Genomic DNA, 27,854 nt, shown 5'->3' with positions numbered 1-27,854 from the left:
ACCCCTGGGATGCCAGGCCTGGATAGTGCTTAGCGGGTGGTGTTCAATAGTGGTTGCTGGCCCCTATAACTCTCCAGGAGAAGGGAGGAAACCTTAACTTTTTCTTACCTACTGGATATTGGCAAACCAGACCTCTGGTTTAGCAACCCGTCATGGCCCTGAGCTTAACCTTATTTTCTTCACGTGTTGTGCCCGCCCGCCCGCCAGTCTCTCCGGTTCCATGGTTCGCATGCCAATCATTCATTTATTATTCTCCGTGGGGACCCGCGCACCCTTAACACCAAACGGTAGATGGCAATTAGGTATGCCATGGCGTCTGCTATCTACTTTTGGAGACAGTCTTCTCTGCAATATGGGGCACAATTGCTCCAATTGGCATCAACTGGCATCCACCGGATTCCTTGTTTTCAGTTGGCGAGAACTAACTGCCTTTTTCTTTCTAGTCCATTTTGCTTTTTTCCTTTTCGCACTAGCATGACTCGTTCACCGTCCTACCTCTCGAGACTTGGGCACGAATTACTCTAATTGCACAATTGGCGGCCGAGTGGTGCTGAATCCATTCTGAGAAGAACCTGGGAAGTAATATGGTGGATATGAACCATTGTTGCTGGTGAGTATGTGCCTCCAATACAGGAAGACTCGCCAGACTGACAGATCTCCCCAACTTCAATTATATACTATTCATGATATACTAACATGATTACTAGCACGCAGTCAATCAATCAATAAGCGAACCTTTCACCACCCTTGGTCGCCTTGTTCCTCCATCCATAATACAGTCGCAGCAGAATACACCCCACCGTGACCATCAGCAGCAGCGCAGCATTCGTCCAATGTCCCGTCGGATAACCCTTCTTCTCCTCGTCGGACTTGTATATCCATACCCCTACAATTTGTCCCGGCGCCCCGAATGACACGTTCAATGCAATGGCTAGGCCGGTCCCTGCTGTCGAGCGGATATTGGCAGATAGCCAGCCGAGTAATGGCGGGATGCAGGCAAAGGAGCCGCTTGCTGCGACTACAAGACAGCCGTATCGGTGCTGTTGCCGGAATTAGTGGATGGTCTGGATAATGGCTTGATTGGGTTGAATGCTTGCGCGTACCAAGTATGCGTCTGCGGGAAGGACAGCCGATGCGAGGAAGCCCATGGCTCCGATAAAGGCAAAGAGGGCGGAGTGCAGACCACGGCTGTGTTTCGGCTTATATATCAATATCTCTCTGGTGGGAAGTACATGACTACATACCTGTTGAAGTGGTCGGCGGACCATGCAACGACAGTAGTCACCACATAGGCAGCAGCCCATGGAGGTACTGTCATGAGTTGGGCCCGCAGATCCGCATATCCAAGGCCACTGACGATGGCAGGAGTGAAGAGGGAAAGGCTGGAGAAGGGGGTCGAGATGCCGAAATATACCTATACCAGCATTGTTAGGGTCTGTTGCTGATTCGTGCTGGGAGGACTAACTATATAATGCGCGTATAGTCTCCACTCCGTCAGGATCTCCTTTGCTTCTTCCCAGCTCATGGCCTTGGCCGCTCCATGGGAGCCTTCCTCTTTCAATCGGTGGATAGCAAGATCCTTCTCTTCCGGGCTGAGCCACGAGGCCGACTCGGGATAGTCAGGGAGGAAGAACCAAACGAGGAATGCCGAGGCGCACGACGGAGCGCCTTCGATGATGAACAGCCATCGCCATGCTGATAGCCCGCGGACCTCGTTCATATGCCCTACGCCGTACGCAATGGCACCGCCGAAAGCACCCGCGAGGGTGGCGGATGCTAGGATGAGAGCGACGCGCATGGACCGCTCTGAATTGCGATACCAGAAGGTCAGGTAGTAGACGAGTCCGGGGAAAAGGCCGGCCTCCGTGGCTGTCATGTCAGGGTCAGCAGGTCTCACAAAAGTCGATGTCCGGCTATTTACCTCCGAGCAGGAACCGAATACCAGTCACTTGGGAGAAGTTGTGCGAGCCGCCCAAGCCCATTGTGGTAGCTCCCCAGGACAGCATGAGGAATCCGATCCATCTCTGCTGGCGTTAGCCTTGCTCTGACTGGGATGGGTGTGACTTACGCTGGGCTTCAACTTCTTGAGCAGATAATTGGAGGGCACTTCGAACAGCGCATACGCGATCAAGAACACCATGAGCGCGACACTGCAAATTAGCAGTCGTCCAGTCAACTTGACCAGCGGAAATACCTACGTGTACTGGTACGAAGTCATATGCGTCTCCGAGAGGAGATCGTTGCCGGTGTCTTGGTTGAGGATTTTGGCATTTCCTAATATGTCAGTAGACTGTACTGCATGCCCTAGGATGTCAAGTACCTATGTTGGAACGGTCCAGATAGCAGAGAAGATAGATGCCCGCGCAGAGTGGCACAATTCTCAAGTCTTGCTTCCAGACCAGGGCTTTCTCGCGAGTGCTGAGATCTATCCCAGTGTAGCTCTCTTGCGTTACCTTGAATTGCTGTTAGGAGACCGTGATGTGAGTAGGAGGAGAGCCAGAGAGCTCACTTGCGGAGCAACTTCAACATCCTGGACGCTCTCAGCATGGTCCAAGTTCTTTTCTCCACTCATTGTGGTGTCTTGAGTAAGACGGGCCTGTCGTGAAGCTCAATAATGGTGAATCAGTAGCAGCACCCCTCGTCGCAATAGATCACCACGTAAATCTCCGTGACTCGACCGTGCGTCAGAGGGAGACAGACAGGAAAAGAGAGTGCAGAAAACTTCCACACGAGAAGACCGACAGACCGGCTGACTCCAACTTAGTCCAGCTTAGCTAGCCCCGAACCGGCGGCAGACCGCCATCCCCAAAGGCGACTTGAGCTGCATGGCTGCTTGCTAGTGGCTGATCGGCAAAATTGGCTCAGTTGAGCGGAAGTTCCTTTTGCTGCGGGCGAGTCAGTTGGGTATGCAAGGTTTGTTTGCCATTGATTGATTGGAAGGAAAGAATTGGGCTTGTAATCTTTCATTCTCTTGAGCAGTTGAGAATGCACTCGTAGGTAGATGTGGAGATGTCCGTCCTGGACTGTCATGGAGATGAGAATAGATCGTCTTCTCCAGGGAATCCTCCGCAGGGACCGGCAATACTTAGAAATGGGGGGAGACGGAGTAAATGCGGGGAAGATGTCTGTATTGTAATTCTGTATGATCGTGACAGCATTCCTAGATATAATACCAATCGATGCAAAACATACAAACAAGACAAACACCACTGATATTGATCCAAGACAAGAAAGACAAAAAGAGTCGCTGACAGACCAGAGAATGCCATGCTTCTGGGTATTACATGAATGTATGCCCGAGTCACCCCGCAGAATTGGATAAGAAGCTGCCGCTCAGGCACCATACTATCCACCACTTCTGCAACCTTATATAAATTGGCAGCAACATCAAGCCTTGCCCGCATCACACACCCACCCTCGTCAGCTCCAGCTCCGAGCGGGGCTCCTACTATCGCAACCATGTCGACTGCCACGACCACCACTCCCACGCGCAAACCCATGCCCTCGGCATTGACCTTTGACTTACATGCCAAGTGTTCAGTATGCTTGCTACTCCGATCATGTTGAGAGCAAAACATCGTATACTGACTACTATCTATACCTAGACAACAAAAGCACGCGCCAGTACCCTCCGCCTCCCCCATGGCGATGTCCCCCTCCCTATCTTCATGCCCGTCGCGACCCAGGCCTCCCTGAAGGGCTTGACGTACGACCAGCTCCGACAGACGGGCTGTCAGCTCTGTCTGAATAATACCTACCACCTTGGATTGAAACCCGGGCAGGCGGTGCTGGATGCCGTAGGCGGGGCGCATAAGTTGCAGGGATGGGATCGGAATATTCTTACGGATAGTGGAGGGTGCGCTTGATATCGCCTATACCTTCTCCGTGATGATCGGGATTAACTGACGGAGCGCAGATTCCAAATGGTGTCCTTGCTTAAACTTGCCACTGTTACGGAGGAAGGTGTACGGTTTTTGAGCCCTCATGATGGCACACCGATGTTAGTTTATCCCCTTTTCCCCGGGGGTTAGGCTGTGTTTTGTGGTTGGCGAAAAGCTAATGGTAGTTTTATATATAAAGGCTGCTCACCCCCGAACATTCGATCTCGTTACAGAATTCGATCGGATCCGATATTATCATGCAATTGGACGATGTGATCGCAACCACTTCGCCGGACCGGGAGAGAATCCATGAAGCCATGGAGCGTTCCGTTCGCTGGTTGGATCGTTGTATCGATGCACACAAGTACCCGGAGAGACAGAATCTGTTTTGCATTATCCAGGGTGGACTGGATTTGGAGATGCGGAAACAATGTTGCGAGGAGATGGTGGCGCGAGATACACCGGGTATTGCCATTGGTGGTCTTTCTGGTGGTGAAGCGAAGGAGGACTTTTGCAGGGTGTATGTTGTATCCTTTATCTTATGGGGGGTTTGGGCTAATAGGTTAGGGTGGATACTTGCACGGGACTGCTCCCGGAGAAGAAGCCGCGATATGTGATGGGAGTGGTAGGTTGTTCAGTTCAGAGGGTGTATGTGCAGGCTGACCTGGTTAGGGCTATCCGGAGGACTTGATCATGGGAGTTGCGCTTGGCGCAGACATGTTTGATTGTGTCTGGCCGACACGGACGGCTGTATGTTTTAAATCCCCTTCTGATGTACCTTGACTGATTTCTTTAGCGCTTCGGCAACGCCGTGGTCCCGACAGGGACATTGAACCTGCGCCACCGGTCTTTCGCAGAGGACTTCCGGCCGGTGCAGGAGGGCTGCACCTGCAGCATCTGTCTCCCGAAGGAGCAGGGTGGACTGGGTATTACGCGGGCATACCTGCACCATTTGGCGGCGAAGGAGACTGTAGGAGCACATCTGTAAGTTGCTATTCCAGACGTGTGTATTGTATGATGTATACTAATGAACAGGCTTACGATGCACAACGTGCACTATCTGCTGTCGTTGATGGGATTGGCGCGACAGGCCATCATAGAGGACAGGTTCCCGGCGTTTTTGCGCAACTTCTTTGGGAAGTTGTATGGAGAGAAGACTGATTACCCGGAGTGGGTAGTAACTGCACTGCGGGGAGTGGGAGTAGATTTGATGAACTAAGATACCAAATACCAGTGGAATAGAGTCGTATGCTACTGTTCCATCTATAAGATCTATACTTTGTAGCTCCGAGATCGGATATTACATCCGACGACACGGTCACATGACCACGTGGCGCGTCGCGGGCGCGTCAATCCATCATTTACTCCTCCATCCCACTTCACTCCGACACATTCTACACATCACTTATACCCCATATCAAGATACCACAACACATAACACACACACACAAAACATCAAGAAACAGCCACTACAGAGAACTATACAAAATGGCCCCCTCAGCCGAAACCCTCCCCACCCAGGAGTCAACTCCCCAACCCACTACCACCACTACCACCACCACTCCCCAGCCCATTCCCCACGACCCAACCCACGAAGAACACCAATACCTGAACCTAATCCGCCGCATCCTCGCAGAAGGCGAGCACCGCCCGGACCGCACCGGCACCGGCACACGCTCGATCTTCGCCCCTCCGCAGATGCGCTTCTCTCTCTCCAAACCCTCCACCACCACCTCAGAAGAACCATACACCCCGATCCTCCCCCTCCTAACCACCAAACGCGTCTTCCTGCGCGCCGTCCTCGCCGAACTCCTCTGGTTCATCTCCGGCACGACCTCCTCCGTACCCCTCAGCGACGCCGGGATTAAAATCTGGGACGGCAACGGCTCGCGCGAATACCTCGACAAAGTAGGCCTCTCGCACCGGGAAGTCGGCGACCTAGGGCCGGTGTACGGCTTCCAATGGAGACATTTCGGGGCTGAATACGTCGATGCCAAGACAGATTATACCGGTCAGGGCGTGGATCAGTTAGCCGAGGTGGTGAAGAAATTGAAGGAGAATCCGTTCGATCGGAGGATTATCATGTCGGCGTGGAATCCGAAGGATATGAGGATTATGGCTCTGCCGCCTTGTCATATGTTTGCGCAGTTTTATGTCAGGTTTCCGGATGCGAAGAGGGATGAGAGGACCGGGGTGGTTAGGGATGGGGAGTGGGGGAAGGGCCATTTGGATTGTTTGTTGTATCAGAGGAGTGCGGATATGGGGCTTGGGGTGCCATTTAATATTGCTTCTTATGCGTTGTTGACGCATTTGTTGGCCCATGCGGTTGATATGGTTCCCGGCACTCTGGTGCATACCTTGGGTGATGCTCATGTTTATTTGGATCATGTGGAGGCGTTGAAGGAGCAGATTGAACGCGAGCCCCTGGCGTTTCCGGAGGTGAGGATTAAGAGGGACGATAGGGGTAGTGGGGTTGTTGATGGGTGGAAGGAGGAGGAGTTTGAGGTCATTGGGTATAAGCCGCATAAGGCGATTAAGATGAAGATGAGCGTTTAGCTGGTACTATACTGTGTATATAGAATTAAGACAGTGAGTGATAGACAAATATGTTTAGATAGCAGCAAATAGGTAAACAAGCAAGGGTATATACTCTACATTCCCCCCTCTACACCATAGATCAAAATCCCTCCCTCCGGAGGGTTTCTCTATAAAATTACCCCCGCCCCCCTCAACAAAACAACCGTATCCCCAGACTTCACCTTCGCACCCACACTCTCCCCAAACTCCAAAAACACTCCCCCCTCAACATGAAACACCCTCAACTTCTCCTCCTCCCCTCCGCCCCGATTATTCACATTCTCCACCTGCAACCGTCTCGCCGCATCATCCAACACCCTCCCCACCTTCCACCTCTCATCGAAGAAAAAGTCTCCCCGCGGGGGATCCGTCGCCGGCTTATTTGTCGTCTCGCTCGTCCCCACAACATGTAAATAGATCCGTTTGTCACTGGGGATGTTGTTCTCTCCCTTGGCGGTGCGTTTCATGCTGTTCAGTTGCACTGCCCGGCTGGGTGGTTTCCTCCCACTCCCACTCCCACTACCACTACCACTGGTAGAAGCAGAAGAGGGTTTATTCCCCCAAGCGCGCAACTTCCCAAACATCGACTTCAGCGTATCCGTCCCTCCCCCTACATTATTCCCTCCTCTAGCACCATTCCTACCATTAATAGAGACAGGCCGACAATCATGCCCCTCCCTCAACCGATGTCTGAGACAATACTCTTTCCGACACTGATCGCACCGCACACCAGGGTCAGTGAGAGTATTAATGAGTGTCTTGCACGAAACATGCGCGCATTGATCTGCGGTGTATATATTGGGTTTTTGTTGTTGTTGTTGTTGCTGAGTTTTGGAGGTTGTGGACGGTGAGGGTGAAATTCGGGCATTCGGGCATTTATGCGCTGTTTCGGTTCTGTGCTCGAGACAATATGTCCCCTTGCAGGAGGGGCAGCGGAATGGGAGAAAGTCGAGTTGGTTGCAGGTTGGGAGGGAGCAGTGGGAGCCGATGGCGTCGAGGTCGGCGTCTGCTGCTGCTGTTGCTGTTGCTGTTGCTGTTGATGATGAGGAGGTGGGTTGGTTGGGGGTGGGTATTGGGGACATTTTTGGTGGTTTTTCTGAGTATGGGTTTGGTTTGAGAGTGGGAGGTATGGAGAGGAAAGGTGAGGAGTTAAGATATGTGAAGGGAAGAATAGAGTAAGTAAATGTTTAATAATGTTCTTTCTGGCAGATGCTGGAAGCGCCTGGCGGCGGGAGTCATGCGGAGAGAGAGAGGCAAATGACTCAGCGTGGCGGTGCACAATTTTATCTGATCGGATCGGAGATTGCTCGGAGATATGTGTAGCATTCAATCGATTAATTATTCTGCTAAATTTAATTCTTTCTGACATAGAGAGGAAAGAAGGAATGACATGGAAAACTCCAACACGAGGGGTATATCAAACAAGTATCAAAGTATCAAGTCCAACACAAGGAAAATCAATGAGTGAATCACAACGATAATTAAGTATTACCTCCCTTCTGCTCCTCCCCCTGCTCATTCCTCCGTACGGCTTCTGCAAATGGTATCACCCCGCTCGACATCATGACCGGCAATCCATCCCGCGCCAGTGTCATTCCGGGAGGAGAATATAATGCCGATGGCGGACGGCCTGGTGTCAATGGTGGCGACATGACCATGCTAGCTGCAGCCTCGGGTTCACTTCTGTCCCAGCCATGGGTGGTACTGCTTTCAACTTTGCTCACGGACGGCGGTGACGAGGTTACAGGCGTGACGATTGATGGCTCGTCCTTGGCTTCGGTCTCTGATTGAACTGCCACTGGTGTGGGCTTCGCTGCAGACCGACCCGCCTTTGAAGCCGAGCTCAGTGCCCGACCAGCGGGCTTGCGAGGCGACTTGGGGGTCTGCGTCTGCGTCTGCGTCTTTGAACTGGCCTTGGAGGCCGCGCGCTTCCGCTCTTCCGCTGCTCGTCTCTCTCTTTCTCTCTCCCTGGCTGCGTTCTCTTCTGGCGATGGGACCTTCAACTTAATATGCAGCTTGCGAACCCCGGCTGTCAGACCGTCCAGATCATCTTGGGGCCCATCAGGATTCGGCGACCCTTCGCTTTCTGCTGGAAGAAAAGCCGGCGGCACTCGCGGCACAGGAGGCGTATTCGGACTCGAGGATAGTCGAGGTGTGCTGGATTGTGAAGTACTGGTCTTGCGCACCGCGGCACTCGACGCGGGTCTGGGCCCGGTCGGTTCTGGCGTCGATACTGCTGACCCGGCTCCTGCACTCTTCCTGCGGGCCACGCGACCGGGTGTCTGTACTGCAGAAGCTGTGTCTGGCGCTGTGTCGATGGTGGTTCTCCGACTGCCACGAGCTGCAGGGCGCTTGACAGTCTCGGCCGGAGGCGAGGCAGGCAGCGAGGGCTTGGGCTTCCGCACGCGGAGCTTCATCCGGCTGTCTTCTGCGGTCGACGCTGTAGCCGTAGCTGTAGCCGTAGCTGTAGCCGCAGCTGCAGCTGCCACCGCAGCCGTGGTCGCGCTTGTGGAGGCTGCATCCGCTGCTGTCTGACGCTCCCGTCGCAGGCGCGATGCCTCGGCATTGAGCTCTTCTGGCCGACAGCTTGTCGTCTGCCGACCGGTCGGGACCAGGACCTTGCATAGTTCATGCGTGGCAGTCGCCCAGCCGACTGGCGGGGGTGGAGATGGTGCTTCCGGCTCTGGGCTCGAGTGCGAACCGGTCGACCTGCGGTCTCGTGGGGGATTGACTACTTTGGCAGAAAATGACTGCGTTGTGGTTAAGTAGGTCGGTACAGCCTTCTCCCGGGGCTTGACAGGTGCAGCCGGCGAATAAACCAGCGCCTCCAGTTCCTCCAGCACGCCTGGTGCCCACCACTCACTGTTGTACATCGGTTCAGTCACCGACCGCCCCTCTGTCGAATCAGACAGGCCCAGACGATCTGTCATTTCCGCTGCGAGTCGATCAATCTGCCGCTCATCCAGATCATGGGTGCTGCCCTTTGCATCACCCAGTCCAGATAAATGACTGAGCACACCGCTGGTCAATGCACGATTGCTGTAGCCGCCCTCGAGGACACTGATGATTCGCCCATCCGTCCCCAGGCCCTCCTCGTTCGCCATCCGCACCACGTCGGCCGTGAACCTGGCATAAAACTCGGTGGGCACGTTTACCTGGTGGCGCTGCATGCCGGCGCCCTCCCACTCGCTCGCGTCAAACCCGGCTGAAATAAAGATGGCTGCCTTCGGCGGAGGTCCATTGGGCGTGTTGGCCAGCCGCTCGGTATGCATACGCAGGAACGCCCGCGCCTTGTCGATCAGCACAGTGTACTTGGCAGCATACAGGTCCCAGAATTCTTTTTCCGACTTCCACGGCTCCAGATGCACGTTCCAGATGGACTGGCCATGGGCCTTGTCAATACACACGCTCGCATTGCGCACCTTTTCCGGCTCCCCCATTTCGCACGGATAGGAATTGATGTCGTGCAGACTAAAATATCCCACCATGGTCTTTCGATGGGCGGCCGCATTCCGTGGCGCGGTTACCGCTTTGTGATTCTGCTGCCAGGCGATATCTTGTGATCCGTCTCCATGATGCAGATCAAAGTCGAGGATGGCGGCATGGGTCAAGCCATGGGTCATGGCCGCATACGAAATGCCCACATGGACGTTGTTAATCCAACAGAACCCTGACGGATGACCTGCAGAACAATGATGACCGGGCGGGCGGATGCAGACAAACGCTCGCTTGGTTGGGCCCGGACCCATGACCGCGTCCACGCCGTCACTGACACCTCCCAGGGCGCCTTCGAACGCGCTCAAGGATTCCGAGCACAAATAGAGGTCTCCTTCGTGAAAAGCAGGGGCATTCGTGGCGGCGCTGTCCTTGCCGGCGCTGCGAGGGCGGACCAACTCCTTGCCGTTCAACGCAAGCCGGGATTCGGCTGCATCGCACATGGTCTTTAGGTCCTCCATCCACTTGGACCCATGCACGTGCGTGACCGCAGGCGAGCTGAGCGACAGTGTCCGCGCCGTCTTGCGAATATGGAATGGCGGCACCGGCAGCTGCTGCGGATTGAGGTCAGGGTGAGGAGCGAACGTGCCTCCTGCATGTCGCCGGGCTAGTCGAACATATGCGGCCGAAATGCCCAGCACGCTGGCCTGGATGCGCTCGGGACGCTCGACGATAGAGTTAAGCGCCGCGCGGGAGGTTCGCGGGCGCGAGAAGCGATGGCCATAACACGCATCATGGACGAGCACGAGTGTCTGCGACTGTGGCTTTGCGGACTGATGCCAGGCCACTTCTTTGCGAAAGGACTCTGCTGCGATGGATGCTGCTGCTGCTGCGAAAGAATGCTCCGCCGACGCTGTCCGATGAGCCTTCTTGGCCATGTTTGGGTGGGTGGCGGACGCGCTCGTCGGGGAGGTGCCGAACGAGGATGAGGAGTGTCGCGATAAGCTGGGTCGGGGTGAAGTGGACGCTCCACGGTTAGAACGTAGCGACGCGGTGGATGAACGTTTCTTCAGGCTGGGCGAGGACTTGCGACGCTCATCGGCCAGGGAGCTGGAGCTGGGAATGCGACGTGGGGTGGGGTGCGCCTGGGTCGCGACAGCACGCGCAGGGGGATCGGAGGGCGACAACAAGGCGGCTGACGAGAGTCCAGGAGATGAGGGAGGCAGGGACATGTCGTGTAGCGAGGGATAGCTTAGTCTCTGAGTCGAGGTAGTCGCGTCGTCTGTAGACAGCGGGGGCTCGGTTGCTGGGGGGGATGAAGCCGTAGTGAATGAGGTGGGCTCATGGCGCTTGGAGGGGTCCATATTGGGCCCATCGGGGGGTTGTTCAGTGGATGTTCTGGTAGGTGGAGTAGAGAGGTAACTTGGATTGATAGAATTATAGAATTATAGAATTTAGATAGAAATAAAAGAGAATTATATTGCGATGAGAGCTGGTAGGTGAGGAGGGAGTTGAATACTCAGGGATAGATAGGGAGGAGGAGGAGGAGGGGGGAAGGAGGGAGAGAGGAGAGAGGAAGAGAGACAGAGAGAGAAGGAAAGGGAGGCAGACAAGATAACAACAAGCACGGGAACTCAAACCCAATACCCTCCCTCCATAAGTCAAATCATTCAATTTGCATTCCATCAAATCAATCAATGCAATGCAGGGTTTCCCCTCATTCTTCAAGCTTCAACAATCAAGCTTCCAACTTTCCAGGTTCAGGGGCCGGCGATCCATCCGGGATTGCGCTCCACTTGGCCTCTCTACTTAATCTCTACTTCTACGTAACTGGAGATACTCGATACTCCTCAAGTCACTACTGCTGCATCTAAAGTAGTTCTTCCAAGGGTGTCTTGCAGGAACTTGTCGAGAATGTGACCCATCATCCCTGACCGGAGCCAATGTGGTTTCCAATAATCACTGGTCAGACAATAGTCGATCGTCTTATTGCTGCCCCCAAATAATCCATGCATCATCCGGGGTTCGCGCATCACAATCAGATCGTTCCCGATCCGATCGGAGCAGTCAATCTATCTACAATCCCATCCAGATAACATACATTGTCACCCCAATGTATAAAACCCCTCCCAAAAATAAAACACCAAAGAGAGGGTATGAAGAAGTCTCTTTTTTCTCATCGGGATTTGCAAAAGTCCCCCGCCCGACCTTGTGAAAAGCAAAAACACAATAAACCCCGAGAAACGCCCGAACCGAACCCACCCAAAGGAGAAAGATGATCCATGCATCCAAACACCGGTGCTGATGATTCACAGAATAACCCCATTCACAAAGGAAAATCAAACGATTGCAAAAACGCACTCGGCCACGTCAAAGACAGCTTAAAAGGTCCGCGACCGTAAGCTAGCGAACAAGGACCATCGCTTCTTCCGTGGAGTCGGCAAGCTTTGCTCGCTGGTCTCGCTGGAGGCGCTGGGCTCGCTCCTGTCGCTCCTGTCGCTCTTGTCTGTAAAGCTCAGCATTGAGAAGCGTTTGCGATCCTGTTTGCGCTCCTGCTTGCGCAGCTTGCGCTCCGACTTAAAGCCGTGGGTTGCGTGTCCGTAGCAGAAACAGTGCATGTGGACCAACTGAATGGACGTTTCGGGACAGTAATTGTTCTCATTGTTGCGCGAGGAACAGAGCTGTTGGCCGGCATCTTCTTCACACCGGCACCATTCATAGACCATAAAGTACTGGCGACACATCTTGGAAATGAGGGGGGGGGGAGTAAGAGGGCAGAGAAGCGGATAGTGTGATTGATGAGTTGGTGATGGGAGGCAGTGCAGAAAAAGTAAATTTCACAAAATAAGAAAAGAAAGCGAGAGATCAAATGTGCCGGAAGTTTAAACGGTCGAATCTAGATCCACCAAGAAGCAATTCGTGCCCAAAGACCGGCCGCGCTGAAGAGGGTTTGAGTCGGTGTGGATTTGGTGCGGGATTCTTCTGACTCCGCGGTCTTCCGGAGAGGGGGTTGAATAGAGAGGTGCAAGAATGTACTCGGTCGTACTCCTTTTTTGTGTGGTGAAAATGCGGGTAGTAACACTGCTTTCAAAGCAGTGTGGATTCTTGCTGGCCGTGTCTCGTAAGTTGAAAATCTATTCTGCGTAGAAGCTGGTGGACGAGAGGCGGTTTATAGTTAGGATATACACTAGATGACGATGGAGGGATGGAGATCACTCGGCGTTCCGCGGGTCTGGACTGGGCGGTTCGGATTGAGGGTCAAGCGGTTTGTTGGAAGAGTTGATATGACGCACTTCCAGCACAACCAGGCTGGAGGGATGACAGTCTCCGGGACTGTTGTATCAAATTCGAGGATGGGAGGTAAATTCCCAGGTTCATCAATGCGTGTTCAGCAAGAAGAGGGGGAAACGTTGTGAGGAAGAAGAGGTGGTGGGGAGGAAGAGGAAAGGCGAAGGGGAGCAGAGCGTTAATGAGGGCAAGGGAGCCAGTCAATCAGTCAGTCGGTCGGTCAGTCAGCGGAATTCTAACCACCACTCCATTCAAGCCGACTGGGATGATCAGTGAAGGCAAATGACGGCAGAGTGTTTCTTTAAAAAGAGCCAGCATGAGAGAAAGGGCAATGAATGACAATGCAGCAGCAAAGAGCCGTCCAGACAGTTGGTGCAGAGCGAGTGTTTGACGTCAGCTGCAAGCGCTGTGGTGGAGTAGGGCGTTAAAGAGTGTACCAAATGGAAGGATGGAATGATGGCTTCATGCAGGAAGGGAGGGAAGGGAAACGGTGAGAGATGCAGCAACCCTGGTTCATCATGACGAAGAGGAATCGACGACTACTTTTACAAATGCTCACTGGCCCGGCTACCACGGAGAATGAGGGATGATCGGACTGTCGTATCGATCGAAGCCCAAGCCAACTGGGACCTAGTCTACTAACTGCATTGCCTAATTCGGATGGCTCCTGAGTCCTTTTCTTACTTAGTGTTACCCTTTTCATTTGGATTTTCTCTTATAAATCGCTTTTTTTGTTATTTGTTCTCGAAATTGTTTGGTTCAGTTCCGTGATGGTTCCCCGGTCCATCCGGGTTTTGAATGTCACTTCAGAGTTGTGGTCAGTGGTACGTCAATTTATAAAAGGAAACATCAAACAAAAAAAAAGGCACAAAAGGGTAGCAAAATCTGCTTCAACCATGGAAAGAAACGAGAACGAAGAGAAAAAAAAAAATGTATTAATAATAATAAATCAGGGGGAGTATAATTTGTTTGTGTGCGCGTGCATCAGGGGGTTAAAAAAAAGGGAAAAGGAACACCATTATGAAAGGAATAAAACGGACCGGATAGGAATAGCAGTCGAACATCCGGCGAGTCGAGGTCTAGGCATCTGTATTTCTTTAGTACTTACTATGTTTAATAAGGAGATAATGTCGGACATAAAAGCCCCGTGTTGGTTTAAGTTGGTTGCTAGACCGCTCCGAAGAGAAAGAGAGGGACCGCGACTATTGTTTATTACCCACGAGCTCCTCCTTCAGCCGAGATAGTCAACACTAATGGTCTCGGAAGACAAATAGTCCCTTGACGAAATGGAGCCGGATGGAGTCGATGGAAATTGGCAGTGGGTTCGGAAGTAAGACGAAGGTCTGACTTGACAGCACCCCCTTCTCCGGGCGGCGGTTTTGGGAAACCAAAACGGGCTTCTTAGTGTGATCTACCGGCAGAAAGTGGAAAAATAGAAAAAGAGAGGGGTGAAAGGGGGGAGGGTAAGGAACAACGTGTGGCTTTGTCGTTGCATGCTGAGATCTGGAGGGGAGAGAGAGGGAATAATGACATCAAAGAGTGGCATAATAGTAGATCATCTAGAACAACACCACACACACACACGTAACCACGAACTCTAACCCCAAACCCATGGACTGTCGACTTCTTCCAATCTGCAGAATGACGACACGACTGATTGATTACTGATTCCTGATTAGTTAATCTGGAACTAACCAACTAGCTAAGCTTAGTTAGCACGAACTGTCCCCCCTCCCTCCCCCTCTTAGTCAGCCACGTGCTCTTCGGAACAATAAAGCCGAATCCGAATTGAACCTCACTCCATCACGTGTAACACTAACACCCAAACCAGCCTAGCGTGGTAGCTCTGCATCGGCCCGAACAGTCAATCTTATCATCACCTGTTACTGTACTCTGTAACTTGGACTACTGTTCTATCTCCTCATCCAACCTCACGAACCAGAGATCCCCATATAACACAACCCAACGGAGGAGGGAGAAATTAACTACTACAAAAATGACCACCTCAATCCGCCCCTCCACCCCCACCCGCACCACCACCCTCCTCACCAACCTCGCAACCGTAACAGCCCGCATCAACACCGCAACCACCTCATCTCCAAAATCCACCCCACCCCGTCTCGTCGCCGTCTCCAAACTCAAACCCGCCAGTGACATCCTTACCCTCCACACTACCAACCCACCCACACATCAAACCCACTTTGGCGAAAATTACCTCCAAGAACTCCAAGAGAAAGCCCGTCTCCTCCCCACCACCATCAAATGGCACTTCATCGGCGGCCTGCAGAGCAATAAATGCGTGACTCTGGCGCGAGATACCCCCGCGCTCTGGGCCGTCGAGAGCGTAGATAGTACCAAGAAGGCGTCGTTGTTGGATAAAGGGTGGGGGGAGAGGAGTGCTGAGGTGAAGGCGACGAATCATGAGGAGAGGTTGAGGGTGTTTGTGCAGGTGAATACCTCTGGGGAGGAGAATAAGAGCGGGGTGGAGCCGGGCGATGGCGCGCTGGAATTGTGTCGCTTTATTAGGGATAAGTGTCCCCGGTTGCGGTTGCAGGGGGTTATGACCATTGGGGCCATTGCCAGGTCGAAGGCTACCACGCCGGAGAATGAGAATGAGGATTTTGTGTGTCTGAGGGAGACCAGGGATCGTGTGGTCAAGGAGTTGGGCTTGCTGGGGGAGGAGGCCAAGTTGGAGTTGAGTATGGGCATGAGTGAGGATTTCGAGGGCGCTATTGCTCTGGGTAGTGATGAGGTTCGCGTTGGGACGACTATCTTTGGGGATAGGCCGCCCAAGGATCAGGCCAGGGTGGTTTGAGTCCATTAAAAGGTGTTACGATTCACGACGTGTTCTATAAGCATCATGCATTCTTAAGGGAGGAAAAGTGATGGGAGAGGAAGGGAAACCAAGACAGTAACTTCGACTGCTGCCTGTTGTACATTAAGATGAAAGAAAAGAACAAGCGTCCCGCATGTCCCAGGTATATATGTGCGATATCAATAATAAATACACCCCCCGCCAACTGCCACCTGGCGGAGTACGAAGAATCAAACATGCAGCATGACACACCCCGAGCATCATCGCCCACTGTCTCCTCGCTCTCCCTGTGACAGCTTCTGTTCCATCAGCTTGGCCAATGCCTGCGGCACCGATTCCTGTGTCGCGCGGATCGTGATGCGGTACATCTAAGTCATATAGTCAGCTCACTCCTTGCAGTCCTCGACGGGATTAACATGGTGAAGGGAGCAAACTTACCGATCTCTCATAGTTGGGCTCCAGTCGCAGGAGACAGCCCGTCTTGCCCTCAGCAAACTGGTACACTGCGCAGCCCACGATGTTCTTCGCATTCGGATCCACGTTGTCCAGGATCTTCCACCCAAAGCCTTCCACCACCCGTCGTGTGAACGACTCGCCAATTTCCTTGTGGCGCGCCGTAACGCCAAATGTTTTCTGTGCCTCCAGCGGGCCCCCACCAATCTGCCGCCAGCGCTTGAAGAAATCTTCTGCCGACAACGCTGATGGCTCCATGTATCGGTGCATGAGAATGGGCAGCTGTAACGTGTATGCCTGGAGCGCTCCCGCAAGATATGAAATGCGGATCGTCGGCGCTTCTGTAAATGGCCCACGCCCCTCAACCAAGAACGTTTGCTGCGTCTGACCCACGGCAGGCACCGATGGATCGGGAAGACTCTTCGTGTCAATCTTTAGGTTCGGTGCAGCCGGGTTATCCACCGTCGTCGTGAGGGACCCGATAGAGTAGGACGATTTATTAGAGATGTAGATCTTCACCACACCCATATGCCCCCGGTACTCGGAACGCAGACCAACTTGAATTTGCGCATCCTCAAACAGCACACCTTCATCGCCAAAGTAGAGTCGGTTGTACCCGATATCCCAGTCCGGCGTGAGATGAGCCGCACTGGCCATGTTCGGCGGCGGGCCTGATGGGGCGCTAAGATCCAGTCCTGCTAGGTCGCCCGATGCCCCCGATGTGGCTGTCGTGCCATTGGCCCCGGTCTTGTGGCCATTGACGATTGTGGTGAAGCTGCGCTTCAGTCCCGTGTTCTGCGCCATGAGCACCTCTTGTTTGTCGGCGTTGGCATCCTTGCCGCCCACCACCCACGTCTTCTTCTCTGTCGTGCCGGCTGTCTTCTGGTGCAGCCGAGAGAGCAGAATCGAGGCGCGCTCTGAGAAGGGTGGCATTTCGTCGCACACCGTCCGCAGAAGGTCATCGGTGGGAAGCGTCGCCAGCGACAAATATTCAAAAGCACGCTGCTGCAATTCAGAATCTGGGGAGTGGCTATACAAACGGAATATGTGCAGAAGTTGAGGTTTGATCTCGGGGAAGAGGTTGACAAATTTGACAAAGGAGGACAGAATCATCGCTCGTGTCGTGTCGGTGCTGGTGATCATCTTTGCTTGCAGCGCCAAGAACTGCTCAATAGGACTTGAGCCTTGATTGTCAGCGATCAGATGGCCAAATTCACCCAGAACATAGCATCCAATCTTCACCAAGCTCTCGTGACAATCGGTCTTCAGATATCCAAGCAAGTTGTGCGCTGCATAAGCCTGCAGCTCTTCGTTGTTGGTCACGATCTGGATTACTCGTTGCCACACTTCCTCGTTGACGTGATCTCCAGCCAGCGACAAGAGCTTAAGGGTCATGTCAATGTACCACTGCGCGTCGGTGGCATACTTCTCGGTGAGAATAGCAACCTTCAGCACCATCTCCTCGCGGATGGCGTAGTCGGCCGTCTGAAGGTAACGCAGTAGCTCGTTCACAATCGGACCGGCGTTTGTGGTGTCGCACATACTGTAAACCAAATCCAGACCTTTGCGCCGAACACTGATATCGCGGTCCCGGAGCGATCCGAGAATGATATTCTGGTGCTTCTTGATCGGATCTAGAGTCTCGGCCCGAGCCGCGAAATGCGTCATGGCTTCCAACCCCAAGTACCGAACATTTGTTTCTCGCGACTGGATGTACTTTCCAAGACGTGTAGATATTTGCATCATAAGGCTGTGCTCGGTATCGAGATGGATGAGGAGATTGATCGCCTCGAAAAGAACGGCATTCTGGGCATTGTTCTGCTGGACATTCTTCGGTGCATCCATGGCCAAGTTCATGATTTGCTGTAGCGACTCACGGATAATCTCGCGAACATGGCTATCCTCTGTTCAGTAGTTTAGTGGTGCACATACAGCCGATAATGATACATGGAAGACATACCTGCTGGAGGATAGTACTGAAGCAACCGCAACAGCTTGACCTGAATCCAAGGACATGGCACGCGGTAGTAAAGGTAGTCGGAGGCAATGTCGTTATCCACCACTATCCTTTTCAGGCGATGTGCGGCCTTGACGTAGCAACCTTTGTACTCATCGGGTTTATCCTGGGCCAATGCCATTACAAGCGAGGTGACCGAAAGCGTGACACCCATATCGGGGTCATCCATCAAGGAGATTATCCGTTCCGCCCAAGCGTTCTGTACAATGTCGGGGAACTTGCGATACAGTCGAAGGAGGGTCAGCGCAGCCTTCTTCTTGACAAAGGCCTTGGAGGTACTAGATCCCAGTCAGTCAGACAGGCAAAAGGCCGACGACAGAAGGACCGTAGAGGCACTCACGGGCTAATCAGGAGCCGATGGACGTCTGTCGAAAGCGCCTCGCCCATTTCTCTTCCGCCGACGTTCGCAACCGCGTGCAAGGCTAGACAGTTATTCAACTCATTGTGATCTAACAGATCCTTCCGTATACTGTTGACAACCAGGTGGAGCAGTTCATGCTGCTCGTGTAAAAAGAGAGTGACCGCCAGGTAACCGATCTGCTTCTCGGAGTATTTGGTGGAGGAAATCAGGTTCACGGCCTCGAGGTGACCGAAGTCGACATCGTATCCTTGAATGTAGACGTAGAGCAACTTGCAAACGTATTTCTTCTTCTGATAACCATTTAAACTGCCACCCTTGAACTTCTGCCGAATGTTGGCCAATTCCTTATTCACCCGCTTCTCTTCGAGTTCGCGCGCTCTTGCATTTCGCAAGTCGGCGATGAACTGAACCAAACCTCGCATAGACGACATGTTGACCGATATAGCATATGACGTGAGACCAATTAAGGATCAATTATTAGAGCAGGAAATCAAATCGAGAGCTGTCGAATTCGTCGTTCCTGAACTTCAAGGAGTCATGTAAGCGCAAACACCACGCTAGTGAGAATCCTCCAAATGAGTGTATGTCATACAATCATGTCCAGTCCCTCCTTTCGGGGTTGCTCGTTGTCAATTCCGCTTTAGTGGCTATGGTGCATGGAGCATGGCGCAAGGGCAATGGTGAGCCAAGTGGGAGAGCCGAGATCTGGAGGAGGAGGGGGGGAGGGGGGGGGGGGGGGCCTTTCGGGGAACGCGCGACAGGGGGAAAAAAAAAAAAAAAAAAAAAAAAAAAAAGAGGGGTAGGGGGGACTGTCCAGAGAGTTAGAAGAGCAGGAAGATGGTGAAAAGCCCGGTAGATGGCTCCGATCAGAAAGTCGAGCTCTCTGGGACAGGGACGAGCAGATAGACGTGGAGGCAGTCCGGCAGCGGAAAGGAGGGAGAACGAGACCCTTTTGGTCCAGGAGGGAAGCTGCCTCAGCCACTTCCGCGGGCGATCCGGCGGAGACCGGGATAAATGTTGTTGCGCTGTGGCGGTGCATCTGTCAACCCCATTTATGGAATAGGAGCTGCTGCTTATCCTCCTGGAGGAAAAGTGAAGAAAATCATTGTTTATTTTGGAGTTCTATGTTGGATGATCGCTTGCTAAGCTATATCAATTTTTACGACAGTGGCGTTAAACTTCCTACACACACCACCCACAAACTGCATTTGTGCTCAAGAGGAGTGGTTCTAGATCTACAGGAACCTTATCGGATTTCAAGGCACTGCAATCGGGTGGGGATACTGCAGCAGGGACATCACTCCGCAGATTGATGGATCTCCCCTGCTATTTTTCATTTCCGCTCTTGGCTCAAATTGAAATTGTCCTTTTGCATGTCGGTGAGAGTAATTGCCCTGCTACTGGTGACGAAGAAACCAGGAAATCTTCGAGAAACAACTCCTACACGCATCTCCCCACTAAATTCGGGTTTTCAGACAGTCATCGCATTAGGTATAATTCTAAGACATAATTGGATTCTTCGTCACTGATCCTGCGTAACCTCCCGCTTCCCCATGAGAATAGCCTATGGCAATGCAAAATAATTCAGAGTCAAACACCCACGCAACCATGAATCCGGTCAATCTCAGCCCCCGAAAACTCCGTAAAGAACACCGGTTACCCCAAAGAGCATGCAATTTAGTAACAGTCAAGAAGAACTCGATCAAGAACCTCCGCACAAAGGTGTAGGAGTGGACTTTTAAGCCCGGGTGGTGAAGTCAGTCTCGAGACCAACAGCAGCGTCAATGGCGCTGGCCTTCTCACAGGTGCAAGAAGCTAAGGTCTTTGTTAGCTCGGAATCATCTCGAAACCAGACACTTCAAAACTTACTGGAAGACCTCTTGCCGCATGGGCAGGCGGCTCCCGTCACCGGGTGGTTCTCAGTTGCCGAACGTTCACAGGTACATTCTCCGGCAGGACGAGCTCCTGGAGATGATGTTAGCGATTGGTCCACAGAAGCACCAAGCTGAACGCATGTGTGTCTCAAGTCTGCGTAGACAGGGAGAAAATGACTTACTGCAAGAGCATCGGGCGCCGCTCACGGTGTTCTCGGTGGAAGCCTTGTTGCAGGTGCAGTGGAGGGCGTTCTGCTTGCCGCAGGAGCACTTGGCCTGGGCAGCGCAAACACAGCTGCCATCACCAGAGGTCTTGCAGCAGGTGGAGGAAGGGTGGACCATTTTGACTGGATATTGATTTGACTGGAGAGAGGTAAAGAGACGGAAGACCGTTTGTTGTAATAAAGTAGTAGTTCTTGATCGGTAGACCGAGGGAGCAAGGACTATGTATGACGTAATCAAGGACGGAGCGGAGACTAGTTTAAGTAGTAGTCTTCAGAGTATCGATCTTTCTAAGACTTCACGAAGAACGTTTTGTGATCAAAGAGAACGAAGAGTGTGTAATATAAAGAAGCGATTCAAGTGGATTTCCAAGGCAGAGAAAAATATTCGAATGATGTATGCTGAAGAAGCAAAGACGATGGGGTTGTAGCAGGGATTTATACTTGCCGCAGTCGAGTTCTGCTGAGCGGCGGATCGGGCGCGATTAGCAATGTCCGCGCTCTCATTGGCCCGGACGGGGGCGATCGCGGACTGCTGACCATCTCAAAGCATCAGACATTGCCTTTCGCCCTCTTCTGATTCGACAATGCCTCCCAATATGGATCAATGCTCAGGCAAGACAGATCGCTTGCGTTTGTAATCCACGAGCGTAGACTGGTGGTGGCATGTTTGCTTATTGCCCAGTCCTTCTTCAATCTTGAGCGTTGTCATTGGTCGCCGCACAACTACTTTACTAGTATTACTTTAGTATGGTAGAGAATGATATCATCCCATTGGCACAGCAACTCACTTTGTCCTGGATCGTTTGTTCAGGTATCCTCCGCCCTAGTAGGCAATAAATCACCTAGCCGGTGGATGTTCCAAACTCTTATCGAAGGGTCGATCCGGGAACAAGCACCGACTGTTGGATCGGCGCGGGAGCTACAGTATATCTCCCGAGCAGTCAAATGCCGTAGACTCTATGCGGCGCTTACTAAGACCTCAATGTAGGAAAAGGTCGAAAAGCATTAGCAGGGAAGACAGTCTTGGAGATTGCACCATTCGCCGGTCGTTGCCAGTATCTTGTATAACCTTTAATAATTATCAACTAGAATATAATGTCCATGTACAGGTGTAAACCGACGGCAGCCTCCTTGGCCCACCCCCCAAAAAATAAACACAAGCTAGGTGGGCAGCAAGACCAGAGAAACAGAACCAGCAAAGGAATGCACGCAGCCCGCCTAGAAGAATTCAGAAATAAGAGAAGACTGGAGAGAAAACAGGCTGAAATCAGACGCCACTAATGACCCGCCGAAGAAAAGCTAGCTGATTTTGAAAGATACATGCATTTTTCCGCCTCCGAGATAATATGGAATGCAAGTGCAGAGGAAGCGGCCGAGAAAGAAAAGTCGGAAGAATGGGAAGGAGGAAAGAGATTAGGAGATGATAGTCAGGCTCCTGTAATGGGTGCAAAAGCCAGGAGCCAAAAGGAATGTATGTAACCGCAGCCGATTAAATGAGGTAGAGTTCCGTAAGAATTATGGGATGCACTGCGATTGTTGAAGCATAATATGGGGCTTCCATTTCCACAGAAACCCTGGATTATAGGTAGTTTGCGTATTCAAAAGTTTGGCCGCCAAACTTGGCCCTGGCTGGGTCGATTAGCTGTGGAGGATGGTTCATTCGGTCTTCGGCGGAGGTCGTAACGGCCCCCTGGGCGGTATCGGAAGGAAATGAGGCGGGAAGACTCATGCTGGAAGCATTGGCTTGCGAGTATGGCATCGCGTGGCTGATGCCGTATGGATGATGGTCGTATGAGTAGGACCGGTAGTCAGGCGCGTCTGAGACTGGCACGGATTGTAGGGCAGGCATCTGCCGTCCATGTTGCTGTAAATGAGAGTTTATTTCCATGCCACCATACCCCTTGGGAGCTGGCATGGCCAATGAAGAATGATAACTAGGTATTTGCTGGTCTGATGCCGGGATATGTCAGTTCACTGCTCATCATGGCTCTAGAGGGGAAAACATACTGTGACTGTCCACATTGTAGTGGATTGACTGATCGGGTGGACCTGTGGGTGATACGGAGCCCTCTAACGCCCGCTGGTGATCGTATCCAACGACCATGCCGTTAGCTGGCCGACCCAATGCGTAGTCTACCGGACGGCGACCATAAGCCATGCTGGGATGGCTCAATGGCTCCACTCCAGGCCTCGAAAAGCGCCCAGGGAAGTTGAGCCCGCTATTGAAGGAGGACTCAGAAAAACTGCTCGATCTGGGAAATGGGAAAGCACTGCGATTATGTCTGTGAAGGTCTGACAGTGCAGGGCCTCCTCTCCCGGGCATGACTCCAGGTTGAGCATAACTTTCGAAATGCCTGTCTGCAGCCGCCGAGAAACCATTTGTTGTTGAAGCCGAGCTCAGAGGGGATATAACATAATCATCATCATTTAGTCGGGGCAGGCCATCTGTGAGTAACATCTTGAAGGAGTTAGAAGCAGGATTACGTGCCAGAAGGGTTCGGGGAGACGCAACTGGTGCCTCTGCTGGTGTTTTATGGTCGAACGGAGTGCGTAGCACTTGAGTGGTATCGAAATCGTCGGGCAACGCTCGAGATTTCAGGATACGCTCTCGGTCGTTGCTTGTAAGCCGCTTGAGTTTGGCTCGTCTGCCACATATGCGTTAGTGACCATGTACGAGTGGCTTCTGTAAATATGAGTTGTGGGTAATACCTATTCTGGAACCAAACCTGGACTTGCCGTGGAGTCAAACCAGGGATCTCTTTCGACAGTCGCTCTCGATGGGCGGCATCGGGATGAGCCTGACGTGTGAATTCACTCATCAAAAATCGAGTTTGGTTGTGAGTGAGTCTACAAAGAATTGTTAGTTCAGTACACAGCCTCTGATGAGATCAACCATTTGCTTACCGAAAGCGCTTCATCTTTTTCTTTTCACTTTTTGAATCTGATGACTGTTTCTTGTCACCGCCTACTGACGACCCTGCCCCATCATCGGAGGAGAGCATGTCGGCGTCACCATCATCCTTCTCCTTTTCATGCTGTACTGCAGCTTCCCTGTCCTTCTGCTCCGGCGTCTTCTGGGTTGTGACCTGGGGACTGGCTGTCTTTTGGGGCCTTGGGAGCTGAAGTTCGTCGTGACCGTGCTTCTCCATCTTCACACGTGAAGCATCGCCCTCTGTCTCTGTGTGCCGATTCTCACGATTGTTGACGGAAGCGGGCCCTGTAGAACGCTGCTGTACCGGGCTCGATACATTCGACGGAGCCGCAGCTGTGAAGGCATTCTCAGCCTTGAGCACAAGTGGTTGCATACCGCTGGTAGACGGCTTTGTTGGCTCGCCCTCCTTTTCCCACGACCCGGGCAGCCTGGAAGGCAGGGCCCTCGGTCTTGACGATGCCTGCTCACTGTTCCAGGAAGCTGTCGACCAATGATTCGTTATGGCGGGTAAATGGGAAGTCGAAGGTGGCGACAACGAGGACAACCAGACACACGGTCCGCTGATTGACATGATAGAAGTAGAGTCTGCTATCCCCAAGAGCGTCACAACGGGGCAAGTTTAGTGCAGGTAGGTCCAAAAGGACAGAAAGATCCGGTGCACTGCTGTATAAATCTGACTATGGATGGAAGCTGCGACCAGGATCGCAGCCAAGGGAGAGTAGGGTGGGTCTGCACGAGCAGTCGGGGCGCTTGCTGAAGAAGCGCAGGATCTCCGAGCCGTGGACCGCGAGATGAAAGACGGAGGGAGGCAGAGAATAAGAACCTGTTGGCCGGTCCTCTGCAGAAACTTAGGGAGTACGGAGTAAGGAGACAGAGAACAGATGGACACAAGGCAGGGTTGGCTGTGCTGATAGTAGTGAGACTTGTGGACAAGCCGCAACAGATGAACCACGCTGCTCTCCTACTTTAGACTGTTCCCCTTGACTTGCCCCCGAAACGATAAAGGAGAATCTCGGCCACCGCTGGGACCAACGGCGAACGGCAAGAAATGAAGGTCGATCCCTTTGCTGGGTCCTAGGATACGGCCGGGGCGGGGGGTGGGAAACACTACCGGACGGTGGGTAGAAGGTTATAGAGCAGATTAACCCGTGCTTAGCCCAAGCCGGAAACAAAAGCACGATCACGGTAGTGGAAATAACGCAGGGCGTTAGACAAACGAAAGGCCTTGGTCACGGCCAACCAGAGATCCACTTTCAAGTTGGCCACCAAAAGTAAACAGCACCACAACCACCCTCGTCGTCGTCGTCTTCGGGCTAAAGATGCAACACCGAGGGCACACGACGGAAGGGTTCGTCGGTGGACGAGTGTCGGACCTCTGAAGGAACGAATGGCCTTCAGTCCTGAATACAGGGAGTATTGGCCAACGATAGGCAGATGCTTGATGCTAACGCGGAGGAACAAACTCAAAAAAAAAAAAAGAGTGTGTGGGAAAATTGGGGAAATGAAAAATAAAATAAAATAAAAATAAAATAAAACGAATGGAGAGAAATAAGATAAAGGAACGAGCGTCAGAAAACAGGAAATTGGATTGAACGGGCCACAGCTTAGATGTTCGGTACACGAAGATCTGGCACCATACTACAAGTGTCAACCCAACTTAATTCCCCAGAGGTAGGTAGGTGTACATCAGGCTCAGAGCCAAAAGAGAGTGTGAGAGTGAGAGAGAAAGAGAAGCAATGGAAATGATGGAAAAGAAGGGAACGGGGATCGGAGATGTTTCCAGGTTGGACCAGCTCCCAGTCCAATGCCCTAGTAGATCGCAGGACGACTAGTAGTGTACCCCTCTGGGCTAGACAGCAGAACCAGCAGTAGTAGGCCCGGATGTTGTCATCGGACGTACTGGCCAACGAAGGTGCTTATGATCACCACGCTTTTTTGAGGGCAGCAGGTAGTCCGCAGCTTGAACGTCACGGAGGGGATGAGAAGACTATGAGTTGTGCCTTACTATTCGATAGGGGTTTGAACCACGGTTGCGCAGCCGCGTTCGATCTGATATGGAGGACAGACGGGAAGAGAAGGAAGAAAAAATGAGATAAAATGGGAGAATTAAGAAAAAAAAAATAATATAAAATAAAATAGAAATAAAATAAATAAATTCGAAATCTAAAACAAAACAAAATAAATAAAATTAAGGTGGAAGACGGGAAGAGATCGAGGATGGCATGTGCAGTGGGTATCATGGATGGAAAGACAGCAACATCACGGTACATCATTAAAGTAAAAGTGGCGAACTGATAATCCACAAGAGGCCAAACCGACTCGGGCAAACCTGAATAACAGCCATGTACCCGGTAATTCAGTGACTAGACAAGAGGGCCGCCAGCTCGTGTTCGTTCATGAGCGAGGTGCTTCTTCAGTCGAGGTAACGGGTAAATCTCTCATGCATGGAGTGGACGAAACAACCATCGACCGTTTCTAGTAATCTCCATCCGGCATACTCTATTGCTCGTAAATTTTCCGACGTGGAACCGGCAACCCCGTCCGCGGTCCATTGCATCCCACCGTGCGGGTCAGTGGAAGTCTGGGACGCTGAGATTTCCCTAGCTCGAAACCCGCAAACCAGCGTGTGCTTGTCAGCCAACCGCGGCCTCTCAAGGGGCAATACTGCATATTACAGAATACTAGACCCTGGTCGCCGGCCTGGAGCCTGTCCTGAGTCATCCGAGACAACCGTCCCTGCTACAGAAGCGGCGGCAGTAGGCACACCATGTGGGAGACTTAGTCTACCGACAGCACTAGTCGGGCGTTGGCTCCATAATCCGCCGGACACCGGTCATGGATCGAGGCAGACGGATTAGGTTCGGAGCCACTTAGCGAACTATCCGCCACCAGCCAGGGAAGACGTTCAGGTGATTTGTTGGAGATGCATGGGAGTCCGAGCTGACGGATGAGCCTTTGAGGAGCCAAGAAAGATAAACAGGGGTCAGGGATTTAAATTGAAAGGGGTGATGGGTTTGAACAACACAATTAAAGGTAATAAAGTCCAGGAACGACCCCCCTTCAACAGGGGCAAAGGACGTAGGACTGGCGCGAAATGGCTATAGTGGAGGCCGGCAGCCATAGAATGATAGCAGCTCCTCACTTCTTGGGACCGATTTGCACCATCCTGGATAGCGTAGCTGTCACCCAGCTTAGGTGCCGACATGGATCGGACAGATGATGATTATAGGAGTAGTAATAGTGGCATGTCTGTACGGAGGAGTTGCTACTGAGGTCAGGAAGTGCATTTCCGTCGGTCCCACTGCCCCAAACGGACGGGCAGGACGGAGTACCGACGAAGTACAAAGATCGTGTATATGGTACGTGGAATTGTCGAAAGAATGACTATCTTGGGTTGGCAGTCCAAGGACTGGCAAATGGGGCTGACCTGGTTCGACAACCTTTTTAACCCAAGGAAGCTTAGACAGGGAAGAGAGGGGGGAGGGAGGGGGTTAGGGGAGAGATGTGTTGTTGGGTGGGTGAATGGATGGATGAAAAGGATAGGCAGGGTTTGCGGAGAAACCGATGAGTGTTGTCTCCGAGAGTATTCGAACCTCTCGCGGCCGAAGCAGAAGCGGTACGGCGAATTGCAGTCGCGCCGTGGTGGTTAGCGCCAGTGGACTGGCTAGAAACTAGCGTGTCTGTTAGGATCCTGAGGAACGAGGCTGGAATGCACCGGAACGCCAGTCAGGGCCACCAGGCGGACCTTGCACCAGGCGAGCTGAACGGGCTTTGAACCGAGCGTGACGCTAAAAGCCTTGCAGTCAACGGTTGTCGACCGTGGCGGATTTCATGTGCCCTCTCCACCGGACAGAAGAAAAGAGGGGTGGAAATTATGGGAAAGAAACGGACGGATTGGAAGTGGAAAGCCCTCCTGCTCCACTTCAGACGCTTGTATGAAACAACTCGGGTGATATTCGGCAAGAAAAATAGAGAGAAAAGCTGGAGAGAGGAAGGT

The 27,854-nt window shown here is 52.4% G+C and overlaps 9 protein-coding genes across 9 annotated transcripts; 2 read left to right on the top strand and 7 right to left on the bottom strand.

The window, feature by feature from the left end:
* Positions 1 to 574: 574 nt before the first annotated feature.
* On the bottom strand, positions 575 to 2,648 carry BO85DRAFT_453583 (putative MFS transporter). Its single transcript, XM_025661085.1, has 9 exons — positions 2,510 to 2,648; positions 2,321 to 2,453; positions 2,199 to 2,274; positions 2,069 to 2,150; positions 1,922 to 2,024; positions 1,466 to 1,869; positions 1,245 to 1,414; positions 1,104 to 1,188; positions 575 to 1,040 (listed from the first exon to the last, which is right to left on the bottom strand). Exons 1-9 carry the CDS (start codon positions 2,570 to 2,572, stop codon positions 723 to 725), a joined length of 1,434 nt encoding a protein of 477 aa, XP_025510850.1. The 5' UTR covers positions 2,573 to 2,648; the 3' UTR covers positions 575 to 722.
* Positions 2,649 to 3,459: 811 nt separating this feature from the next.
* On the top strand, positions 3,460 to 6,437 carry BO85DRAFT_442749 (uncharacterized protein; the record flags this gene model as incomplete). The annotated part of the gene is made up of 9 exons (XM_025658850.1): positions 3,460 to 3,540; positions 3,606 to 3,856; positions 3,917 to 4,000; positions 4,081 to 4,401; positions 4,449 to 4,506; positions 4,554 to 4,631; positions 4,678 to 4,865; positions 4,917 to 5,051; positions 5,348 to 6,437. 9 exons carry the CDS (start codon positions 3,460 to 3,462, stop codon positions 6,435 to 6,437), a joined length of 2,286 nt encoding a protein of 761 aa, XP_025510849.1.
* A 74-nt stretch (positions 6,438 to 6,511) lies between these two features.
* BO85DRAFT_168603 (AN1-type zinc finger protein) lies at positions 6,512 to 7,752 on the bottom strand. The gene has a single exon (XM_025654273.1). It carries the CDS (start codon positions 7,538 to 7,540, stop codon positions 6,587 to 6,589), a length of 954 nt encoding a protein of 317 aa, XP_025510848.1. The 5' UTR covers positions 7,541 to 7,752; the 3' UTR covers positions 6,512 to 6,586.
* A 9-nt stretch (positions 7,753 to 7,761) lies between these two features.
* Positions 7,762 to 11,445, bottom strand: BO85DRAFT_453578 (histone deacetylase hosB). Its single transcript, XM_025661084.1, has one exon. The coding sequence runs from the start codon at positions 11,255 to 11,257 to the stop codon at positions 7,940 to 7,942; it is 3,318 nt and encodes a 1,105-aa protein (XP_025510847.1). The 5' UTR covers positions 11,258 to 11,445; the 3' UTR covers positions 7,762 to 7,939.
* Positions 11,446 to 12,100: 655 nt separating this feature from the next.
* Positions 12,101 to 12,860, bottom strand: BO85DRAFT_168563 (uncharacterized protein). Its single transcript, XM_025654272.1, has one exon. It carries the CDS (start codon positions 12,635 to 12,637, stop codon positions 12,275 to 12,277), a length of 363 nt encoding a protein of 120 aa, XP_025510846.1. The 5' UTR covers positions 12,638 to 12,860; the 3' UTR covers positions 12,101 to 12,274.
* Positions 12,861 to 15,089: 2,229 nt separating this feature from the next.
* On the top strand, positions 15,090 to 16,236 carry BO85DRAFT_453575 (YggS family pyridoxal phosphate enzyme). The gene has a single exon (XM_025661083.1). The coding sequence runs from the start codon at positions 15,178 to 15,180 to the stop codon at positions 15,994 to 15,996; it is 819 nt and encodes a 272-aa protein (XP_025510845.1). The 5' UTR covers positions 15,090 to 15,177; the 3' UTR covers positions 15,997 to 16,236.
* A 171-nt stretch (positions 16,237 to 16,407) lies between these two features.
* BO85DRAFT_463444 (AP-2 complex subunit alpha) lies at positions 16,408 to 19,258 on the bottom strand (the record flags this gene model as incomplete). The annotated part of the gene is made up of 3 exons (XM_025661928.1): positions 16,408 to 18,353; positions 18,410 to 18,744; positions 18,807 to 19,258. The coding sequence occupies 3 exons, from the start codon at positions 19,256 to 19,258 to the stop codon at positions 16,408 to 16,410; spliced, it is 2,733 nt and encodes a 910-aa protein (XP_025510844.1).
* Positions 19,259 to 20,295: 1,037 nt separating this feature from the next.
* On the bottom strand, positions 20,296 to 21,319 carry BO85DRAFT_453573 (putative copper resistance protein Crd2). The gene is made up of 3 exons (XM_025661082.1): positions 20,884 to 21,319; positions 20,697 to 20,792; positions 20,296 to 20,642 (listed from the first exon to the last, which is right to left on the bottom strand). The coding sequence occupies exons 1-3, from the start codon at positions 21,041 to 21,043 to the stop codon at positions 20,566 to 20,568; spliced, it is 333 nt and encodes a 110-aa protein (XP_025510843.1). The 5' UTR covers positions 21,044 to 21,319; the 3' UTR covers positions 20,296 to 20,565.
* A 1,185-nt stretch (positions 21,320 to 22,504) lies between these two features.
* On the bottom strand, positions 22,505 to 24,428 carry BO85DRAFT_382866 (homeobox domain-containing protein; the record flags this gene model as incomplete). The annotated part of the gene is made up of 4 exons (XM_025656483.1): positions 22,505 to 22,875; positions 22,933 to 23,570; positions 23,635 to 23,772; positions 23,830 to 24,428. The coding sequence occupies 4 exons, from the start codon at positions 24,426 to 24,428 to the stop codon at positions 22,505 to 22,507; spliced, it is 1,746 nt and encodes a 581-aa protein (XP_025510842.1).
* Positions 24,429 to 27,854: the final 3,426 nt, after the last annotated feature.

This window comes from Aspergillus piperis, assembly GCF_003184755.1.
Source record: "Aspergillus piperis CBS 112811 unplaced genomic scaffold BO85scaffold_27, whole genome shotgun sequence".
NCBI lineage: Eukaryota > Fungi > Ascomycota > Eurotiomycetes > Eurotiales > Aspergillaceae > Aspergillus > Aspergillus piperis.
Note: the sequence above shows the minus strand (reverse complement) of the source record. Positions and strands in the feature narration are given on the sequence as shown.

Coding starts and splice junctions, on each gene's coding strand:
- BO85DRAFT_453583 (XM_025661085.1), bottom strand. CDS start 2,572: ATGAGTGGAGAAAAGAACTTGGACCATGCTGAGAGCGTCCAGGATGTT. Junction 1,870..1,921: donor TATTCGGTTCCTGCTCGGAG/GTAAATAGCCGG, acceptor CTGACATGACAG/CCACGGAGGCCGGCCTTTTC. Junction 1,041..1,103: donor TTCCCGCAGACGCATACTTG/GTACGCGCAAGC, acceptor TTCCGGCAACAG/CACCGATACGGCTGTCTTGT.
- BO85DRAFT_168603 (XM_025654273.1), bottom strand. CDS start 7,540: ATGTCCCCAATACCCACCCCCAACCAACCCACCTCCTCATCATCAACA.
- BO85DRAFT_453578 (XM_025661084.1), bottom strand. CDS start 11,257: ATGGACCCCTCCAAGCGCCATGAGCCCACCTCATTCACTACGGCTTCA.
- BO85DRAFT_168563 (XM_025654272.1), bottom strand. CDS start 12,637: ATGTGTCGCCAGTACTTTATGGTCTATGAATGGTGCCGGTGTGAAGAA.
- BO85DRAFT_453575 (XM_025661083.1), top strand. CDS start 15,178: ATGACCACCTCAATCCGCCCCTCCACCCCCACCCGCACCACCACCCTC.
- BO85DRAFT_453573 (XM_025661082.1), bottom strand. CDS start 21,043: ATGGTCCACCCTTCCTCCACCTGCTGCAAGACCTCTGGTGATGGCAGC. Junction 20,793..20,883: donor CGGCGCCCGATGCTCTTGCA/GTAAGTCATTTT, acceptor CATCATCTCCAG/GAGCTCGTCCTGCCGGAGAA. Junction 20,643..20,696: donor ATGCGGCAAGAGGTCTTCCA/GTAAGTTTTGAA, acceptor CAAAGACCTTAG/CTTCTTGCACCTGTGAGAAG.